Source organism: Apis florea, unplaced genomic scaffold, assembly GCF_048593485.1.
Source record: "Apis florea isolate Af1SG1 unplaced genomic scaffold, ASM4859348v1 contig_2495_pilon, whole genome shotgun sequence".
NCBI classification, from domain to species: domain Eukaryota; kingdom Metazoa; phylum Arthropoda; class Insecta; order Hymenoptera; family Apidae; genus Apis; species Apis florea.
This window is the reverse complement of record NW_028256595.1, coordinates 2,930,150-2,951,733: the sequence shown is the minus strand read 5'-3', so window position 1 is coordinate 2,951,733 and position 21,584 is coordinate 2,930,150. Positions and strand designations below refer to the sequence as shown.

At 43.1% G+C, this 21,584-nt stretch overlaps 1 protein-coding gene across 5 annotated transcripts in view; it reads left to right on the top strand.

Moving 5' to 3' along the window:
* Positions 1 to 16,200, top strand: part of LOC100864056 (putative receptor-type tyrosine-protein phosphatase mosPTP-1) — a 314,861-nt gene extending 298,661 nt beyond the window's left edge. For 2 of the 5 annotated variants that reach the window (XM_086906436.1, XM_086906438.1), the window contains exons 7-19: positions 5,527 to 5,724; positions 6,389 to 6,669; positions 7,273 to 7,529; positions 9,098 to 9,393; positions 10,714 to 10,934; positions 11,007 to 11,132; positions 11,208 to 11,380; positions 11,468 to 11,759; positions 11,839 to 12,010; positions 12,082 to 12,206; positions 12,286 to 12,563; positions 12,655 to 12,790; positions 12,861 to 16,200. In XM_086906436.1, the coding sequence (XP_086762562.1) occupies positions 5,527 to 5,724; positions 6,389 to 6,669; positions 7,273 to 7,529; positions 9,098 to 9,393; positions 10,714 to 10,934; positions 11,007 to 11,132; positions 11,208 to 11,380; positions 11,468 to 11,759; positions 11,839 to 12,010; positions 12,082 to 12,206; positions 12,286 to 12,563; positions 12,655 to 12,790; positions 12,861 to 13,328 (3,023 nt within the window). In that variant the 3' untranslated portion in view covers positions 13,329 to 16,200. The remainder of the gene's footprint in view (positions 1 to 5,526; positions 5,725 to 6,388; positions 6,670 to 7,272; positions 7,530 to 9,097; positions 9,394 to 10,713; positions 10,935 to 11,006; positions 11,133 to 11,207; positions 11,381 to 11,467; positions 11,760 to 11,838; positions 12,011 to 12,081; positions 12,207 to 12,285; positions 12,564 to 12,654; positions 12,791 to 12,860) is intronic. The other 3 variants (XR_015291661.1, XM_086906439.1, XM_086906437.1) reach the window with 3 other exon arrangements.
* Positions 16,201 to 21,584: the final 5,384 nt, after the last annotated feature.

Genomic DNA, 21,584 nt, shown 5'->3' with positions numbered 1-21,584 from the left:
GCTACCGGCGCTGTCGCTGCCTCTCGGTGTTCTAGCTCGACGAGAAACAATCGAGGTCATAATTCCGACTAATTGAGGCACTCGACGGCGCAATTAGGACAACGCGCGAGCCGGGAACCGGCGATGATCAAATTTATTTTTTTCACCGCCTCTCTTCTCATCTCGCCATTCCCACATGTATTTATCGCGGTCGAGCAGCAAAGGTAAAAAAAAAAAGAGAGAGAGAGAGAGAGAGAGAGAGAGAGAGAGACAAGTCCAACGGGAGACAAACCAAATTGGGCTAGCCAGTTCGATCTCGAGCCACGTTGATATTCCGGTCACGTTGCACGGACGTGTACGTGGCGCGCGGAGGTTTATCGGGTCGCCAGGATGCAGCGCGAACGCAATCACTGCTTCGTTAGCTTCGATCCTTACCGTCCGATACGCCTCGACAATTTCCTATATTGCCTCCAGGCGAGCGAGGGACAGGCCGGCCGATCGATCGCTTTTCCTCTAATCCCGTGCCCCCTTCCACCAGCGGATTGAGGAAAACATTTGGAAAATGATCATAGTGCGCCAGTAACCATCCCCATTCGGGTCGAACGTTTCCGAACGAGATCGGAACTTTCCGAGAGGCGAACTTTCGCTTCGTGGTTGGAACAATCTCGTGCCATGAGACGACGCAAACTGACGTGAACTCCATTCCCCCCGTGGAGCACGGGCACCACGTTTTGAACGTGGCGCTGCACGCAGAGGCGGAAAACAGCGATGAACATTCGCGGTGGCCGGTACGGCGGACCATCCTGTCGCGTGTTCTTCTCGTGGTTGGTGTGCGTGCCCCGAGTGGTGGCGAGTGGTGTATCGAGGGTGAAACGAGCGCGATGAGAACACCGCCAAGAGCGACTAGGATGGACGAATTCGTGAAATAGCCCGGTGGAGAGCGAGCGAGCGAGCGAGCGAGCCACGCCGTGCGCCACGCCACGCCGCGCCACACCGCGCTTCACAGCTGCAGCTGCAAAACGAAAATGTCGTGGGCCAGGATAGCCAGTGCCGCTCAACTCGCGGCCGCAGTGGCTGTCATTCTACGGATACTGTTCGCATCCGCGGACCCGATCGCGTACACGGACGAGCAGACTTACGACCAGACCACCTACACGATGCCGATCTCCTCCACGGAGAACGACACCGATGTCTATCAAGGTAAATGGGATTATTCCATTCGACCGTCGAATATTTTCCATCCCGATGGGAACGAAAAAATTCTTACTCTTTCTGTTTAGATTTATCTCGTGAGTACGTAACAACGAACGATAAAGATGATAATAACTTTTTTTTTTTCTTTTCTTTTCGATTTAAACGATTCGATTTTGCGCGGAAGAAGATTGAAGCAACTTTTTCACCGTTCTCTGGAGTAGAGCGGAATGTTTTCGCCAAGTAATTAACGTGAAAGCAGAAGTATATCGTAAAAAAGAGTAGACGGAAAGAGGCATAAAAGGCATCAACGAAACCGTGACAAAGTAGTAATTTCTATCGTTAAAATCTCTGGGATTTGAGATTTTACTATCAACGACTCCTTTATACGTGTCATCTTTATACGCTTATATCTATTCCAATATACCGTACAGAAGAAAGTTGCTCCTATCCTATAAACTCATTTCCTTGTCTCCCCCTCCTCTCTTTCATCTCCAATTTCTTTCAATCACTCCCATTCTATATCCATTCTATTCTATTCAAACGGATATCAAAATTTCCCTAAAAAAGAAAAAAAAAAAACATCCGACAGGATCGTCGATAGCGCAGGTCACGTTACGCGTGGAGAAAAGAATTTTTCCACGCGTCGTTTCAGTCGTGCGTTTGCGAGCACACGATTCATTTCCTTTTCCGTCTCGATTCCGAGGTGCACTACCGCGCCTTGTACTACATTTCTCTCGCGGAATCCACTTCTGCCCGTCGGCCAGCACGTTATCCACCTCCCTTCGGCTTTACTCAGCTTCCCCTGAAACGCAGCTCGCTTCGTTACGTAAGCGGTTTTAACAGCGGATTTGCGGTATGCACGCTGTCATAAACGCGTGAAAACACCGCGTTGCGTTTCCTTCTGGCCGCGATCAGGTTCCGAACCGTGACCACGGAACTAGTTCTCCTCGCCGCGCGAGGAAACGGCGCCGAGAAATCCTCGTCACTCGATCCTTTGCCTCCCTCCGCCAGGAAGCGAGTCGCGTTTCCGCTCGGTGGAACAACCGACCCGATCCCCGAGGAGGGGCCGCTTTTTACGCGCCGTTTCGGTCCAGTTTCGCAACCGCCTTACACAGATCGTCACTCGCGTGATCCGCGTTCAGAGAAATCATCGCGATTTCTCGTTCGCGTCTCGTTCGCAACAATCTCCGATCTGACCTCGTGCCATCGAGCAGGTATAAAATTATAGAAACTCGGCCGTGGAAAGGCTCCTTTTTTTCTTCTTCCTCTCCTCCTCTCTCGTTTTCGGCCCGTTTCTTTCCAAGTCGGAGCACGTTAACCGTACACGAGGCATTTTCAGCCGGTCTATTTTTACGCAGAAGGCACGAGGACATCAAGGACGTCTAATTCGCATCGACTCGAAAATGTTTAGAGCTCGCGCTCGAGTTTGTCCATCTCTCGAATCGATCGGACCTCTTAATGTCGGCCTTTCGCCGCGCGACAGTCACCTTGCTCCCACGTGGACGGCGGACGTGGAGGTGAAGTTCGATCCTTTTTTAGTCGTTGGCGCGCGTAGTAATATGTGCAATGCTCTTAAAGTGATTCTCTTTCGTTGGAAGGATGGAGTATGCGCAACGTGATGCAATTGTTTCCCGCTGACGCATTTTTTTTTTTTTTTTTCTTACTCGCCACACCTTTGTTAAACCCGATTAATTCAATTCGATTCTCCAATAGATTTGAAATAAATACAAGTTTGAAAATGCTCAATCTCGCGAATAAATAAATCGCCAGTTTTCAATTCCATACTGAATATTTCCGTGTAGCAGTTCCGTAGCAGTTAAATATTAGATTAGATTGGAATTCTAGTTTCCACGGAGTTGGAATTCAGGTTTGAGGAGTGGCATGAGTCACCCAACGCGTTAAGACAGCGAGCGTTTTTGCCGGGACACCGGTTCGAGGACGAAATTGCAACGGTGCTGCAGGCTTTGCGACGAGCGGAGATGGTTTCAAGTTCATAAACGTTTCTCGTCGAGGAAGAAACGAGAAAGCCAGGTAACGAGTAGCAGGTAGCCAAAGATCCTCGCTTTTCTTATCAACCTTTCCTTTCACTCAAACGTTCGTTACGTATTGCGAACCGACCCTAATAATACAACTTTCGCCCGTACCTGTCTTACACATCGCACGGATCCGTGTCTGGGTCGGTTGTTTCGGTGAGAAGGAAGATGGAAAACCTATTGTTCCAGATAAGCTGTGAAAATTGGAGGAAATTTTAAACGAGGAGATCGAAAATGATTTTTGATTTCTACAATATAACCGCGTATAATTTCACGACTCGATACCATATTTCCGTTTCGCCAAGCCAGTTTCTTTTTCTTTTCTTTTCTTGCCAAGATTATTTTGAAAGAATCGTTCAGTCGTGAGTCGTTACCAAAGAACCAACTTCCAATCTTGTACGTTATATAAGATTTTTCTTGCCGAACATTTCCCGATCAGCAGTGTTCCAAACCAGTCTTTCGTCCAACTTCGAAAGAAACTCACCTCTAAATTGCAGCCAAGGGGTAAAGGGATTGAACAATATCCTCTTCCTCTACGTATTATTATGTCTGTAACTTTAATTCTCGATTCAAAATACGTAAACGGAACGTAATTCACGTGATTGATATTCGCTCGATCAAAGGAAGGATGTTCACGCGCTTTTATCACGTTCGCGCGGGATTCGAATTTTCGTCGTTCTTTCTCCCTTCCTTAATTTCCCTCGAGCTCGATTCGCTTCGAATCTCGCCCCGTTCGAGACCTTTCCTTCCGTTCACTTGCATACAATTTTTTCCAGAAGCCGCGTATATAAATTTTTATCGCGATTCGGACGCGAATTCTAAAGATCGTCGCGCACGTTCTCCCCCCTCTCCGTGAATGCGAATGGAAAGGGAGGTTCTCTTGCTCGAGCTTGGTTTTTTTCAACGGCGAAGAAAAGCCGGAGGGAGAGAAGCTTGCGTGAAACGAGACGCGTCGCGAGACTCTTTTGCGACGAAACGTCACGGAAAAATCGTCGAATACGGCGCGAATCTGCGGGGGGGATCGAGCGCGAAACGCGACAAGTCGCGTGGATACGCTTTTTCAGGTCCTTTTAAATCACGTGAGTGATCGTGTCGGGGATAGAAACGGCGCGTTCGTAATTCTCGCAGCTTTGGTTCCCTCCGTTAGGTTTCATCGGGTGAAATTGGATATTTTCAAAAATGGAAATTTTGGAAAATCGCGCACAATTCGTTAAAAAATTTCAATCCCTTCTCCCGTTATTCAAGATATTACGCGTTCGAGAAGACAAATCTCCGTGTAATATTAGTCGGTCCAATCAACCGTTCACAAATCGCTCGAATGTACACGTTCGCGCGACTAGCGTGCCGTTGATGCGTAGGAGTGTTGCGTTACAGAGAAGCACCGAAGGGTATGGCTGTAATTACCGAACTCCGTTTCGTGCGCGTAGAATATCGATTCGCCCGATGCATCGTTTCAAGTAGAACGTATACGCACGCGCGAATACGGGAATACGAAAGCGAGCGAAAATTTCAACGAACCGGGTGCATTTGTTATGTTCGATTTCGCGATATCCGATCTCTCGATTCGTTTGGAACAGAAACGAGAACGAGTGCCGATGAGAAAACGGTTTGTAACGCTGCCGTTTCGTCGCGTTCATTCGTCATCGTTTAAAACCTGGCGAAATTCAATCGCGAAGCCAGATGCAGACGACGCGCGTCGTTTCGCGTGTATTCCTTCGTTTCGTCCCCTCCCCCTTTTGCCCTGAAGCGAGCAGATGTTTCGCCGGTGGATCGAAAGCGACGCGATAAAATTCGATCCGCTTGAATCGTTTCTCTCCGCCGGCCACCAGTTATACGGCACTTAGGTTTTGGCCTAAGAGAGGATGAAAGCAAAGCCACCGTCTTAGAAGTTGTGGCTTCGCTCCGTACGAAAAGTGAATGGTGTCTATAGAGTTACTCGTCACGGCGCGAGGGGGTCTGAGAAGACACTCGAGGCGAAATTAATTATTCAGACTTCGGCCGTGGCAACCTCGCTCTTGTCTTTGTGCGCTGAAAATTGGAAAGCCACCTTGGAAGATGATAAGCGGCCGACGAAAAGGAAGGAAGGAAGGAAGGAAAAACTGACACGAGTGCATCGACCGAAAAATAGTTTACGCTTCGCCTCGACAAAATCGTTGTTTTCAACGATCGCTCGCGCCAAACTTTCCTCGACGTTTCTTCTTTCTTACGAAAACACATTTCGACGATGTAATAACGAATACTCTCGTATATATACGAGAGTCAGAGAGCGATTCGCGATACGCACGCGAACTTTGTTGAAGTTTTTCGTTTTTCGTTTCAGTGCCAACGAAACCGTTAAACCTATCGTCTCACGGCATCACCTCCACCACCATCGAATTGTCCTGGGCCGAGCCTGACTACGCCAATGGGATCATATCCGGTTATCGCATTTACTACATGCATTCCAATTACACCGACGTCAAAATGTACAGAACGGAGTACGATGGGCCAATTATCGAATTCGTTTTAAAGGAATTGGGTGAGTATTCGTTCGTTGAAGAACGAAAACAAAATTGAGAAACGGGTTAAACGGGTAAAATTCTTTCGTTTCTCCTCTCTTCTCTGTACCGGAGCTAGGCCTCGGAATGAAATAAACAATCCTGATAACAGTCCGTTTCGAGAATTGTCGTTCGGGTTAAAGGAATAGGAGACAGTCAGTACGCGTAGCTCGACGATAAACCGGAACTCTTATCATCGCGCTGAGTTATATGCTCGATGACTGCAGGTGAATGCATCGTTAGATAATACGTTGGTATCTGGGTTTCGTGCAATGAAGCACAAATTCGATCTTACTCGCGAGATAAAGCTTGCGTTCGTTGCAACATATTTTGCAAATCGATCGAAACTAAACTCTCGTTTGTCTCGTTTGCTTTCGATCACAATCGCTCGATCATTTGCGAAATACGCGCATTGTGGATATCAAATATCAGATATTCCATCCAAACGTTCAACGACGCCAATTTCATTCGTTTATATTTAAATATCTGTTTTCTGTTGCAAAAAAAAAAAAAAAAAAAGAAAGAAAGAAAAGAAAAAGAAAGAAAAATTATGTTTACTCGTAAAATGGCTGCACATCCCACGTTGTAAAAATATTCGATTACAGATCGCGATATCGAATCGACTAATCGATAATCCTCTTTCAGAACCGTACACCGAGTACGAGATATGGGTAAAAGCTTACACGTGGAAGAACGAGGGCGAGCCTTCGGAGCACATCATTCGTCGGACAGATATTTCAGGGCCGAGCGCTCCGTTGATCTTGAACGTCACTTGCCCGACCCACGACTCCGTCTACATCCAATGGGCCAGGCCGAACATCTTCTGGGGCTCGATCGACTACTACTTCATCAATTATCGGATCGAGAATGACAATCGTTACGAAGAGATCGAAATGATGACGGAGAAAAATTATCTCGAGAACGCGGTAAGTTTTTTAAATTTTAAACTCGAATGGCCGAGTGCTGCGACAGTGATCATCTCTTTCCACTTTCTTCGTTCCTTGCGGTTTCACCGTGAACAGCTCTACGAGTACTAGAAAAAAGATTCTCAATTTCTGAGAATTAGCGGGGTGGAACTCTGTTTCTATATCTGGCGAATCTTTTCCCGGCCAATCGACTATTTCTTTAACCTTTCTTTGGATAAACGATTTTTTTCTCTCTCCTTCTCTCTCTCTTTCTCTCTCTCTCTCTCTTTCTCTCCTATTCGATTCCTCGATGGTATTTCAGATAAAATTGTTTCGAACAAGAGGCGATTGTTCGAAACGGACACGAGTTAAGCTGTTGCGAAAACAACATCCTTGAACGATTAAAACGTTTGTCGGTTATCGACTGCAGACGTGGCGGAAATGCACGGAGGGACAGAGAGAAACTTCGTTATCTCGTTGAATTTCGAATTGAAATTTTTACCATGACTCAACGAGGCTCTCGTGTAGAGAGAAGTAAGGTTGGAGGGGGAGTAGAATCGGGAATTACGGAGAAACTGCCACTACGCAACCGATTAAGCTCGATAAACGTTGTTTTATCCACAGATGATCATACCCAACCTGACGATGAACAGCGTATACGAGATCGTGGTACGCGGAGGCACGCGGAGCGCTATCGACAATCGGCTGATTATACGCGGAGAAGGCTCTGCTCCACAGAAGGTGCGCGGTATTCGCGATTGCAACAGGGCACCACCGTTATTGCCACACACCACCATATGGTTCAGCAGCGGAGTGATCGCCGGGATGATCTGCGCTTGTCTCGCGGTGATGCTGATGATCACCTCCTTCGTACTGTGGAAGTGAGGATCAACCGTTTATTTTCCTCTCTGTATCTTTTATTTTGCACGATATCGTTCTTCCTCCTTCTTCTCCTCCTTCCTTTTTTTCCTTTCTCTTTCTTCTTCTTCTTCTTCTTCTTCTTCTTCTTCTTCTTCTTCTTCTCTTTTTCCTCTCAATTCGCGAATTCGCAATTCGAAAAAAGCGATACTCGTTCCTCCCGAGCCTAACGACAAGCACGCGATACGCAAGCCGGCCGATACACGCCGATACGGGCTCGTGTTCGCTCATTCAACTTTGCGAACGCTATATCTCTGCCCCATCGCACGATAATAGGCATTCGTTCGTCATCGTGCAATTACAAACGATCCACGATGCAGTCACGCAGTATTAAATGGCACGCAGTCGGTGCGCGATTAGTTGGGTCGGCGAGCGCTCAGCAGTATACCGGCTGGTCTCGTGGTATTTAGACTGACCGCGCAATATCATCGTTAATGGGACAGGGGAAACAATTACGCGAACGGTGAACATTCGCTTCTCTCCGATTCACGGTTCGCCTCTCTTCCTCCCCTCCTCCCCCCCCTCCAACCCTTTCTTTCCCCGCAATCTTTCTCCTTCTCTCTATCGCCGGCTGACCTCTTATCGTTCGCGATAACGGCAATGTAACAACGGCGAAGCGAGGCTTCCTTCAGTCGTACGGCGGCGTTTCGTTTCGAGCGGATCGTCACGTTTCGTTCGTTTCACGCGGAGAGTGTGGAGTGTCTCGAACGATCCCGATAGTCGTGTGCCAAAACACGTGCCGTCGCGTGCAATCCCTCGTAAATTTCGATCATCGCCGATTCGCTCGAAGATATATATTATTCAAGGACGTCGATTCGACCGTGATACCTGTGCGCGATCATACTCGCGAGGGAACGATTCGTGTAAAGAAGGAATATTTTCTGGGTCACGGACGGCCAGCCTCGGCCTGTGCTCTCTGCGTTCCTCGCTCTCCTGGTCTATTCGAGGAACGTTTACCTTACCGTTTCTTCTTGCTCTGCCGATCTTGGAAATTTTCTCTCTGCAAAACTAGAATGGATAGTGAGAGAAGCTCGTCGACGGGATGAAGAAGTTCCTCGAACTGTGAGTTGTGAGAGTAGAAACGGGGAAACGTTTCGTTTCTCTCTTGCGAAAATCTTTTTTTTTTTCTTCTTCTCCTCCTTCTTCTCCTTTTTTTTTTCTTCTTCTTCTTTCCATTACGAAAAATCGTCGATGAACAAAGAATACGAAGATTTCTCATCGTGCATACGCGTCGGTTGTATGTACATCGATGGATCGATCGTAAACGATAACGCGAAAAGGAAACAAATCGTAGGTAAACTCGTGTCTTTTATCGCGTTCAAATTATTGCGCTTTGATAAGGATACAAGTTTTACGAAAGAAGGTCGTACAACTTTTATGCGCCTCGATAATAAAAAAAAAAAAAAAAGAACGTATTCGATGTTCGTTTTCTCTTTTGCGTCCGTCCCCCTCCTTCTTCCTTTTCCTCCTTCCCGTGCCCGTCTCTCACGTTTTTTCGTTCGGAATGCACGCTTATGACGAAACTCATTAGGCCTTGCCTGAGGCCAATTTTCAGGAAATGCTTCCACACCGCGTACTACTTCCTCGATTATCCGCCTCGCAACGTGCCCACGCTTCAGGAATGGGAGAACAGCGAGCAGGACGGCGAGCGTACCGCGGTCGCCATTCAGAAGTTCGTGCAACACGTCGCGAGCCTGCACGCGGACGGGGACATTGGATTCAGCAAGGAATACGAGTTCATTCAATCGGAGAGCGGCAAATTCACAGCGGAGAATTCCCAATACGTGGAGAACAAAGCGAAGAACCGATACTTGAACATATTAGCCTGTGAGTAATCGCATCCATTAGAGCGCACGTGTAAAACTTTGTTCCTTTTTTTCTCCTCCTCCCTCTCTCCCTCTCTCTCTCTCTTCTTTTTTCCAGCGGAACGAGAAGTTCACTTCGTGGAACGAAACTTTATTTCCATCGAAGCGCACGCGGATGGTTTCGACAGGTCCACCGCTCCTGTTTTTCTTCTCCCGGCCCACCAGCGTCGAGCTTCTATTTTTAAACCCGGTTTCCCTTTCATCCTCGCGATATATCGCGACGTTTAATTTCGTTCTATCCGTATCGTGGACGACACTCAGCGTTATCTCTACTCTCGGCAACACCGATCGAGCGCCCCGATTAATCGATTAACTCTGGCAACTGGCACGTTTCCGTTTCTTCAAGGTTTCCTTCCATTCGTTACTTACGTTTGTTCGTCATCGGGCACACGCGAGGTTTCACGTACGCCGAGGCAGAAACGCACAATGCCGGGGACAATTGTAATCGCGGGGATCGGAAATTCGCAATCGTCGTGGCTCGACCTCGCCTCCTCCTCACCGGGGATCTATCCTCAATGGAGCTGAAATCGAGTTCGTGCTCGCTTTCCATTTTATCCACAATCCGTCTCGTTTTCGAAACGATTCCTTCCTTCGCTCGATCCTAGATTAACCTTTATTACCGTTTACTCCGCGTTTCTCGATAAGAAAATTCCTCCGTTATTCCCGATAATCGATCGTTCCTTATCATATGGTGGAATCAAGGCCGTCTATTTATGAAGACAAGCGCGCATCAAGTGCACGTTACATTAAGATTCAACCTTCATTCGCCATTCATGCGCTCGTAATAATCGTATTCAATTGAACACCCGAATATCGTTCTCGCGATAACATCTCATAATCTCTCTCTCTCTCTCTTTTTTTCTTTGGAAAAATGTCGAATGAAAAATTTCTCGCGATTTCTTTATCGATAACGTATCGATAAGTCGTTTTTTAAGATAAGAAGAATATTAATCGTGAGACTGGAATTAAAATCCCGCGATTATATGTCAAAATTCGCGAGCCACTTGCCTCTCGGCCAGTTTCACGATGTTATCGGATTAACGAGCTACTCTCGTTCGTTTTTAATGCGAGTGACTGGCAGCACTCGACAATGAGGTCACAGATGTTTCGCGGCACTGCTTGTTAATGCCTATCAATGCTGATGATAGATCAGAGAAAGAGGAGAGAGAGAGGGAGAGAAAAGGAGAGAATCACCTGGACGATTTTTTCTTTTTTTTCTCAATATCTCGCTGCAAGTCGTTCCACGTGGTAAAGAGATTCAGAAGGAAATCTTTGTTCACAGATGATCACACGCGAGTTCAGTTGTTGTCGTGTGGCGGAGGGCCGCCGAAGAAGGGTCACGATTACGTGAACGCGAATTACATAGATGGTTGGCAACGTACTCGCGCGTACATCGGTACGCAGGGTCCGTTGCCACCAACTTTCGATGGATTCTGGCGGATGGTGTGGGAGCAGAGAGTATCGATCATCGTTATGATTACGAATCTCGTTGAACGTGGCCGCGTGAGTATCGTTAATTGCGTTTCGTGAACGCAAATTGTGAACGTAATTTTGCTCTATTTCGCTCGTCTACAGAAAAAATGTGATATGTACTGGCCTAAGAAGGGGTCCGAGACGTACGGGTGTATTCAAGTGACTCTACTGAGGGAGGACGTTATGGCTACGTATACCATTCGTACTCTTCAAATTCGTCACATGAAGGTTGGTATATGTTTATTATTGAGAATTGATCGATCAATTTTTCACGATGATTTCGTTACTTCAATTTTGTGTAAGGTGAAGAAAAGGAAGAATGGAGTTAACATGGGAGAACGTATCATTTGGCAATACCATTACACCGGATGGCCTGATCACGGGGTGCCTGAACATCCGTTACCCGTTTTGAGCTTCATCCGGAAATCTTCCAATGCCAATCCCCCGGATGCGGGGCCTATCGTCGTTCATTGCAGGTAAGAGACGATCGATCGGTCATCGATTCGACGGGGAAGAAGATATAAAGAGCGTATAAACACGAATCGAAATCGTTGTCTTTTCAGCGCTGGCGTTGGACGTACGGGTACATACATTGTTATCGATGCCATGCTGAAGCAGGCTAAGTGCAAGAACGAAGTGAACGTGTTTGGATTTCTAAAGCACATTCGCACACAGAGAAACTTCTTGGTTCAGACCGAGGAACAATATGTGTTCATTCATCACGCTTTGCAAGAGGCTATTGAAAGCGGTGAAACCAATATCGAGGAAAACAATTTATTAGAATATGTGCAAGACATGTTGAGTCCTAACAACACCAATACCGATGCGTGGAACAACCTTGAAGCTCAATACAAGGTTGCCATTCGTTAACGATAAAATGTTATATTCCCCGGATTTTCTCCAGTATCTTAATCTCTCTCTCTCTCTCTTTTAGCTGGTGACTTCGTGGAAACCGAAAGAATTCAATCTCGTATCCGCGATCAAACCGTGCAATCTTCACAAAAATCGGAATCAAGACGTGATTTCGATCGAAACGGCTCGCGTTCACTTGACGCCGAAGCCCGGGATCGATGGGAGCGATTACATCAACGCTACATGGATCGCTGGTAAATGACGAATCTCGTATTATTCACAAGCTCGACGTAACTTGGAATATGCAAAGCGTTCAAATTCTCAGGCTTCCATCGGAATCGCGAGTTCATCATCAGCCAACACCCAATGGAAAACACAATCATGGAATTCTGGCAGATGATGTGGGATTACAACGCGCAAACTGTAGTCATGTTAACCGAGTGCGACGAGGTAAAGCAAATCGTTCGATATTTTCATCATTCACGCGGTAAAAAAAAAAAAAAAATGTTTCAAAATTTTCGATCCGCAGGAGTATCCGGAATTTTGGCCTACCGAGGGAAAAGATTTAGAGTCGGAGACATTTCGCGTTCGATCGTGCGGAATCAAGGAGACCGCGAGTGGGATGATCCTGCGCGAAGTGGCGGTCCGATCTCTGCAAGACGATTACGAATTGAGTGCCAAAATCGTGCAAGGGCCGCGATCTCAGCCAGGCTTCTGGCCCCACAACGCTAACCCGCGACCCCTCGTAACCTTGATCCACGATCTACATCGGGATTACCAGAACGGCCCTATTGTCGTAATGGATAGGTAATAGCAATCTTTCGCATTACGATTAATCGAGCTACTCGAGCGGCGAATGAATAATGAATAAAAATGACATCGATCGATTCGACGTTAGGTTCGGTGGCGTCGAGGCTGCAATCTTCATTTTGCTCACGACACTGAACAAGCAATTGGAGTTCGAGAAGAGCGCCGATATTTATATGTTCGCGAAATTGTTGTACATGAAACGACCCGGAGTCTTTCGATCAAAGGTAGCACAATTTATATACGTATCTAATAAATGTTGTTCAATATTTTTCGAAATATTCGATTTCCTCGCAGGAGGATTACGCGTTGTTGTATCAATGTCTGGAGACTATGCTGTCGTCGAAAAGTCACGACGAGCCGGATCTGTACTCGATGGCGAACGGCCACGTGTCCACGATAACGGATCAGGCGGACGTGGCCACCTCGTCGATGCAACACATGCAGATGGATTATTCACCGAAATCGACGATGATCAGGGAATACGCGACGGTGGAGGTGAACTCTATGTCCGACTATTCTATCCCGATTCGAGTGGACCACTCGATGGAACCGTGCAGCAGCAGAAGCAGCGATAGCTGTATGTTCACGCATACGGGGAACGAGCACGAGAAAAACATCGTGATGACCCATCGGAACGTAAGCTATCACAACCATCCGGGCAGTGTATCGGTTATCGTTGACGCGAACGGTTACGTGACGAACGGCAGCATGCGTATGAGACCAGAGGGTATGGAGTCGAGCTGTAAGATGTTACCTCAATGATGCCTGCCGATCTTCGGTTGCAGTGTTTCCTCGAACCGGTCTGACCCGCTGTAACCGATCGAGCTCCTCACTGCCCGAAGTGTAATCCTGATTCTGTGAGTATTCCTCCTTCCATTTCAACCTCTCGTCTCTTCATCCCTTCGCGCTACAACTGTGATCCTATCGTCTCCGCAAGCGTCAAAAGTATATGTATATATATTTATATATATATATATTGTATATTTCTTTGTCTCTCTATGAACATTGGCGTATAGGCCACAGCGCAAGGAGTTCCAAATTGGACACGTCTTCGCACAAACGGAATAACGGCTATTCGATCGTGGGATCAGCCTAAAGGGGATTCTCTCTACAGTTGTACTGTAAATAATAAATCGTTATTTAGATATAGGATAGAGTGTACGCGTACGCTCTCGAGGATGTCGGCGAGGATGTGCGCGTACACGTAAAATATAAAGAAGAAGTAACGAGGGTTGTCCGTTTCTCGGTGTCGTTGGGTGCCAAAAATCATTTTTGTTAACGCACGCCACCATGGACACCCTCGTTCAACCTCGTTCGTCATCAAGTGTGAGTGTACACTTCTCTCGTTTTTTTTTTTTTTTTTGTTTGTATATACTTACCCCGACACACATACACACACACACACACACACACACCGTTCGCTCGCATACGTGCACATTTACATAATTCATTTATTCGCACACTTGGACGGCGATCATACATCGCGTATAAATACGCGTGTATTAATTTAAATTTACACGCGTAATATGCGTACTAATACGCGAGTTGGATCATTCGACCACTTCTTTACCAAAGAATCGTTTATACTCGTTATTCTCGTTTCGTTTTAAGTCCTTTCCTAAAGCGGTTTCATCGCTTTAGCCGCAAGATCGAGCGATCGAACGCCGACAGTCGTGCACGTTTTTTATTTTTGCCATCGTCGAAGAAAAAACGATTAGAAGACACGCGTTCCTGTATAACGCCCTTTCACCCCTCTGTCTCTTTTCATCGCAGCGAATATGCAATGTCACAAGGAATTGAGGATCCAAAAGAAAAAAAAAAAAAAATGTTGTAAACGCGTCGTCGTGCCTCCCATTCGATTTTCTCGAGGTTTATTACGAAATATTCGACAAGGAAGCAAGAAAAAATGTTTAGAGAAAAAGAAGAAAAGAAAGAAAGAAAGAAAGAAAAATATATCGAAACAATTATAAGAGAAGGGATAGGCGATCAAAGTCGATTTGCGAGCATTTATGATTACGATTAATCATGATCGATGAGAATGGTAATAAACCGTGATGAATCGTGGCTGTTAAATCGCTGTTAAATTAACTCGATAAAAAATAGTTAACAGCTAGCGAGCGTGAAATCTGTTTTTGTGTGTGACTGCATGCGAAAGGGGAAAGAGAATGAAAGAGAGAGAGAAATGAGCAAGCAAACGTGATCTATCTATTCATCTATCTGTCTATCTTCCCTTCTAATTAATTAATGTCGTAATCCATTTCTAACATCGTGTAACATTCGAATTAAACGAAACGTGAAAGATGTATCGCAGCAAAGATAAATTTGTAATTTTAGAATTTTCTTCGTCGCGCGTGAATTTCGTTGCCCTTTTTTCTCCGTTTGTCCGATCAAGCGTCGAAAATCTATGGCGACGGCAATTCGAGACGTTCGATAATTAACGAGATTAATTTCCAATCCTCAAAAATCCCCGCTCCGGTGATATCGGGGATAATCTAGATATATGATTCAGCAACTTTTGTATATATTAATAATGCTGTTCAAAATCATGTGATCCAGTGAGACTTTTTTTTTATTGTGATATAAAAGAAAAAAAAAAAAAAAGAAAAAAAAATGAAAAAGAGAGAGAAAAAGAAAAACACAAAAATTGGACACTTTGTTGTACCCGAGTATATCTATTCTAGCCACGAGTTCCTTTGCCGCGCGATCATTTTTTTTCTATCGAATACCTATCATCCGGAAGACTGTTCTCTCACAAAATAAAATTCTTATATAGTCTTGTACCGTACAATTAAGATAACGTTACGTGATACGGAAACGAAAACTGCCTGTGACACCTTCGATCCATCTACTGTGCGTGTTTTTCTACCGTCTTATATATATATATATCGTGACTAATCGTTGACGAACGATCGATCGTCCTTCGTTTTTACCTTTTACTGCTGATTAATAAATCGACGACGTGGAAGATTATTAACGAAAATGAGGGGAAAGAGAAGAAAAAAAAAAAATGTAAGGAAAAAATTAAAAAAAAAAAAAAAAAGAAGAAGAAGAGAGAGAAGAAGAAATTATACGTGTGTGCATGTACATATATGTAATCGTGTCCGTTTTGATAAGACGTATGTAACGTATGTAATCCAGGATTGAACGATCTTTTTAATAACTCGTCATCGGTTCCTTTAACTCGATGTCAATGTAACCTATTTAACTACGTAAAAGCTTGCTTCTTCCTTCGGTGGATGAATCGACGCGATGAAAAAACCAAATGTCTTTTTTTTACCATACGGCGAAATCATTCACTCGTCACTCATCGATATTTTATTAATCATTCGACGAAATTTATTCTATATCGAAAAAAATTTATCGAATCGCGCAGCACGATTGAAAGAAAATTGATTCAAGGATCCCGAAGGAAGATTAAAATTAATAAAATTTAAGATTTATATATAGTTCGCGTGTCGGAAAGATAGGAGATAACAAATACTAAAAGAAATAACTGAGATCTAAATTCGGCGTATCGTATTTTTTTTTTCTAACTTTCGGACACGTTTCGAAGCGAAGCTAAGAAACATAATTAACGAAACATAATTAAGCAAAGAGAAGAGAGAGGGGCCATAATAAACGATGTGTACGACTACACGACGTTCGATCTTTCGCATTTCTTCATCTCTTCCATCACCTTTTCGGTTAAGAGAATTCGATCGTTAGACGAATTCGTTCGTGATTTTTATCGGTACACGATCGCGAGTCAAGTCTGGTATCGTTTCGATAGACAAAGGAACGTTGGTCGATGATTCATTCAACCGAGCGAGCATAATCGCTTCGAGCCTTGCGATGGAAGAAGGCTTCTGACGAATCAGAGAAACCGAGCCGACGTCCAGTGTCGAGCACCACCGTAATTAATTCGCGGGTATTCGTGATCGAAGAACCGTTCGTCTCCCCCTCTCGGTTATACATACAACCGGGAGCGTGAATTATTCGAGGGAAAGGAGATATCTTGGCTGTAGTATTCGTCACGAAAATTCGATCGATAGAGAGGGAACGAATGGTGGTTGGTTCTCTCGCGTATATATTACCCGTCGAAATATAAAAGCATAGGTAAAACGCGAGAAGCTCGAGCTGGACAGAAACAACACGATGTCTTCCTCCTCGTGAGCGTAGGATGGGGAAGCATCGCGAAAGTAGATAATTCCTCTGGACCGATTGAACCAGCGAATCCCTCCCTATGACGAGAAAAAAGCTAAACATTGTCTGTACAATACGCGAATAATAATAATAACAATAATAATAATAATAATAATAATAATAATAGTAATAATAGTAATAATAATAATAATAATAAAATTAATAATAATAATAATGATAATGATAATGATAATGATAATGTAATATCGGTTCCGTTATTGTAATTAGGGATAAATTAGAACGCGAGAACAATATTGTTGACTCGTGCAAAGACGTGTCTGGATGCCAACTGTACACCGTATATACATATAGATATGCACATTGTACACAAAACCACGGATGCACATTGTAAAACCGATTATAAAAGTCCATAGAGGATGAACGATGACGAGGTCACTTGGTCTTAGCCTCTTTTAGCAGTAAAACGATCGTAGCGCACCACCGAATCAATCGAATGTTATTAATTGCTTAAAACGAGCGAGTAAGGATCACACGACAAAACGCATACATAAACGTATACATAAAAAGAGATAAAATATATATATATATAGATATAAATATATATATATAAATATAAATATATATATATATATAAATATATAAATATAAATACAAATATAAATATATATATATATATATATATATATATATATATATATATATATATATATTATATTCAGATATTTATAATACGAGTGAAAACTACGCATTGAATTGCCACGCGAGATACCGTAATTGGCATGCATGCACGCGCGTTTCCACGGGTGTTCTCGAGAATTGGCCGTGTGATAGTTTTGTTGGCAAAACTCGCGTGGACACCGTCATTCCAAGTCCCTCCTATCGATCGCGGCACACGGAGGAAAATTAAAAGGGATAGACAAAAAAAAAAAGAAAAAAAAAGAAAAAAAGAAAAAAAAAAGAAAAAAAAGGAAAGAAACAATCGATCGAAAACGTATATAGATTTTCTTCCCTTGCATATTGCCACGGTACCTCGTCGAATGGCATCGAATACGAATCTGTACTGTATTTTACCATAAGCACCGTAAATTCTGAATGTACCTATACGGATACAAAAGAATGATATATAAAAATGAGCAGAGAGAGAGAGAGAGAGAATGGGAGTGCGCGTGTGCGTGAGAAAGTAAATAGGGGCGTGCAACGGAGAGGGATGCGTGTATATCGATCGATCCTTGAATCGGTTCGATGCATCGTTTATACATATATAAATATTATACATAATTAATTCGGAGGATAACGGAGATAGGTGTGTATAGAAGAATAATTTAGACTCTAGTCAGCATAACACAATCGTAATCGAGGACGCACACGTTTTTCTTGTTCATTTCGGTTTCCGTTCTTGCATTGTCACGGGAGAACGCATCGCGTTCCCATCGTTGTTTCTCTGTACTCGACGCGTTCGGGTTTTTCCACACTTTAGGGACGAGTTGTAATGAACGCGTGGCTGCGTTTACGGCTGTTCGTTTGCTCGGAGGGGGTGCGTTGGCGCGGTGAGGGTCTCACACATTGTGACGTGTTCGTTATAGTAGACGTAATCGTCGTTAATTCTCGTTTCCTAATCTTATCTTTAATCTCTTTTCTTTTTCTTTCTTCCTTTTTCTTTCTTTTTTTTTTTTTTGCAATCATTTCTTCTTCGTTATCGATTTCAAATTAAAATTAAACTCCTTACACGTTAATAAACGCTAAACTCTTATATACAATCGAGTTTTTACATTGGATTTCGTTGGTTATTATTATTTTTTTTTTTTTTGTTTCAAATTTTTTCAAATTCGATTATAAAATCAAGTGACGAGATGATCGATTGGAAAATTGATCGTGATGAATCGTTTCTCGAACGACGCGATGAACTGACTGCAGACGCAGCCATCGAAATAATCCGATAGAAAGATAAATATACGTTCGAGGGTAATGTAAAAAAAAAAAGAAAAGAGAGAAAAAAAAAGGAGCGCGAGGCACGCGTATCGAAGGCCTACTACCACTGAACAACTTTGACACGTGATCGAGGTGATCTTTTTTTCTAATGAATCGGATATGGTAACGAGCAAAGAAAAGTCGAACGCTTGATCGTACAGTCCGACCAAGAAAAAAAAAAAAAAAAAAGAAACAATTAGAAAATTAGCGGGACGAAAATATATCATCGGGGAAATCATCAGTTAGATCGGCAATTTTCGGGTCGAGCATGATGTCACGTTATTCGTATTAGAGTATCCGCGCGCGGGGAACGTACAACGTCGCACTGCAACAAGACTGCAACAACAAACGAATTAAGAAAGAAAAAAAGAAGAAAAAAAAAAAAAAAGAAAAAAAAAGAAACGACTACGAGAAGAGGAAATCGCGACCGATGAAACGGTGTTTTTTATGATCATTATTGTACCATTATTACGATTATCGTACGTTTCTTTTTTTTCAACGTGTTAATTTCCGCGGCATCGAGCCAATCGACGCGCGACATTTAAATGCAAGTATTCGCACAGGCCTACGATAAGAGAAACTCTTTATATACGTATCCATGATGTTTCACGTGTACACTAAATAACACAAGCATTAATTGTCATTCAGCTAATCGACGATCGGACGACATGCGTAGCGCTCTAGAAAGAGAGAGAGAGAGAGAGAGAGAGAGAGAGAGAGAGAGGAGAGAGAGAATGAGCGAGCGAGAGAAGAGAGAAAAAGAGAGAGAGAGAGAGAAAGAGAGAGAAATGGGATAACGATACACTGAAAAGCTTTTGCCTCCTATCGTAATGACGGAACGACTTTTCACTCGCGACTTTACACCGCACGTGCAATTGGCCTAATTGATCACGTATCCTATTATCTCTTTCACCTTTCTTCCCTCGAATCTTTAAATTTTTCATAGCACGCTACTTCCGCTACGTACGACAATATCGTAATGAAACTGCGTAGGAAAAACAGAAAGAAAATGAAATATCGCGAGGTCGTTTTTGTTAATTATCGGTTAATTTCGCAGTTATGCGATCAAACTGCGACCGAGCGCGTACGAATAATTATTATCTTCTACGATAATAGATTTTACGTTCATCGTTTATAATCTACTTACTTTTGTAATCGATAATTTTTACCTCAACAATGGGATTAACTTTTTCATCACGTTCGCCACGGTCAATTGTGAATTAACTTCTAACTTCGGAGAAATTGTGCGTTCGCAGTTGCATTACGATTAGCACGCCCACCTTTTCAATTCGACATAGTACAAAAAATGTTTGCAAAGTTGAAACAACTCGTTGAACGAAATGCGTACATATAATTTGAATGAGAACAACTAGAAACTCGAACTAGAATTAAAGAATTAGCGACACGTTCGATTATTAATTTTGGAAGAAAAAGATCGAGTACGAGATTCCGGTTGTTGTCACGATCACGAATTTCTTTAAGAAAATGCGCGACTTGAGAAATGCACAAGAAGAGAAGAAGAAAGAAAAGAAGACAAAAAGATCACGCGTATGTCCTTTCATCGTAAACAATATCTTGACCAATTAAATACTAAGCTAGCATGGATGTATAACTCACACCGAGATAAATGTTAACCAGTTACCTGCGTAATACTCAATGTTAAGTGTCGAACTGATGCTCGTTCAGATTTTCTCGACGACTGTCCTCGCTCGTGTGAACCTCACGATTTTCTTTCTTCCATTTGCGCGAAAAAAAAAAAAAAAAAAAGAAAACGAAACATTGCCAACGACTGTCTGCCAATCATCGTTTACGCGAATTTTTTAACAAACGAAAAATAATAAAAAAATGAAACGAACGGAGTAAAAAAAGAAAAAGAAAAAAAAGAAAGAAAAGAAAGAAAAAAAGAAGGGGAAAAAAGTGAAGAGACATTCCACGCCCATTTTTTTAGACGATCAACGAAAACGAAAACATTGTTTGACTGCCATATACGTATTTTACGATAATTTTATAGACGTGAAAACGGGGTGGGCCGAACGATCAGGCACCATTCCGCGTTCGATACAATCTATCACGATTCGAGTGAAGTAGTTTCCGTTTTTTCTATATGCGACTTTTCTTGTAATCTATCCTGGTGAAAATGAAAAAAAAGGAAAAAAAAAAGAAGAAGGGAAAAAAGAAAAAATGCAACTACACGACACACGTATTGATACGCGAACAAATTATTGTCACAGCTAATATGTGTGTATTTTTTTCTTTGTTGTATACGTATCCGCCGTGTAGAAGAGTAGAAAACCCCCGCTCCAGCTCCCCACCCCTTCTCTGATGCGATCATTGTTGCAATCGATATCCCACAAGTATGTTGTAGTAATATACACTTCTTACTATCGAAAAAAATCTTGAGTTTTTTCATTACATCGATCATGCTGTAGTACATCGATATTTTCTTCTTTTTTTTTTTTTTTTTCACTCGCCATTGATTTATTTTGCATTTATCAAAAGTAGATTATAGATTATCAGAAACTCTTCTCGATGTTTGCTTATATATATATATATAAGTAGTAGTAAGAATATCGATTTAAAATTTTTCATCATTATCTATGGTAAATATTACCTAGAAAAATTAATCTAACGATTCTCATCCCGTTGTTTGCGTTTGTTGTCTCGTATGCTTTTTGATTTGGAACGACGAGCGTAGGATTTATAATAATTTCAATCGCAAAACTTAACAGATCTCAAAAATAATTTCTTCTCGTATAAAAATCAGACTCTCTTGGTTAAGATTTTTAATTGATAGATTGGTAAAAAAAAAAAAATCATAAAGTTCAAATCAGGTACCGATGCCATCTTTTGAGCGCGTAAATGTAAAGATATAGATAAGGAGAGGAAATAATGAATTGGAGAAAGACA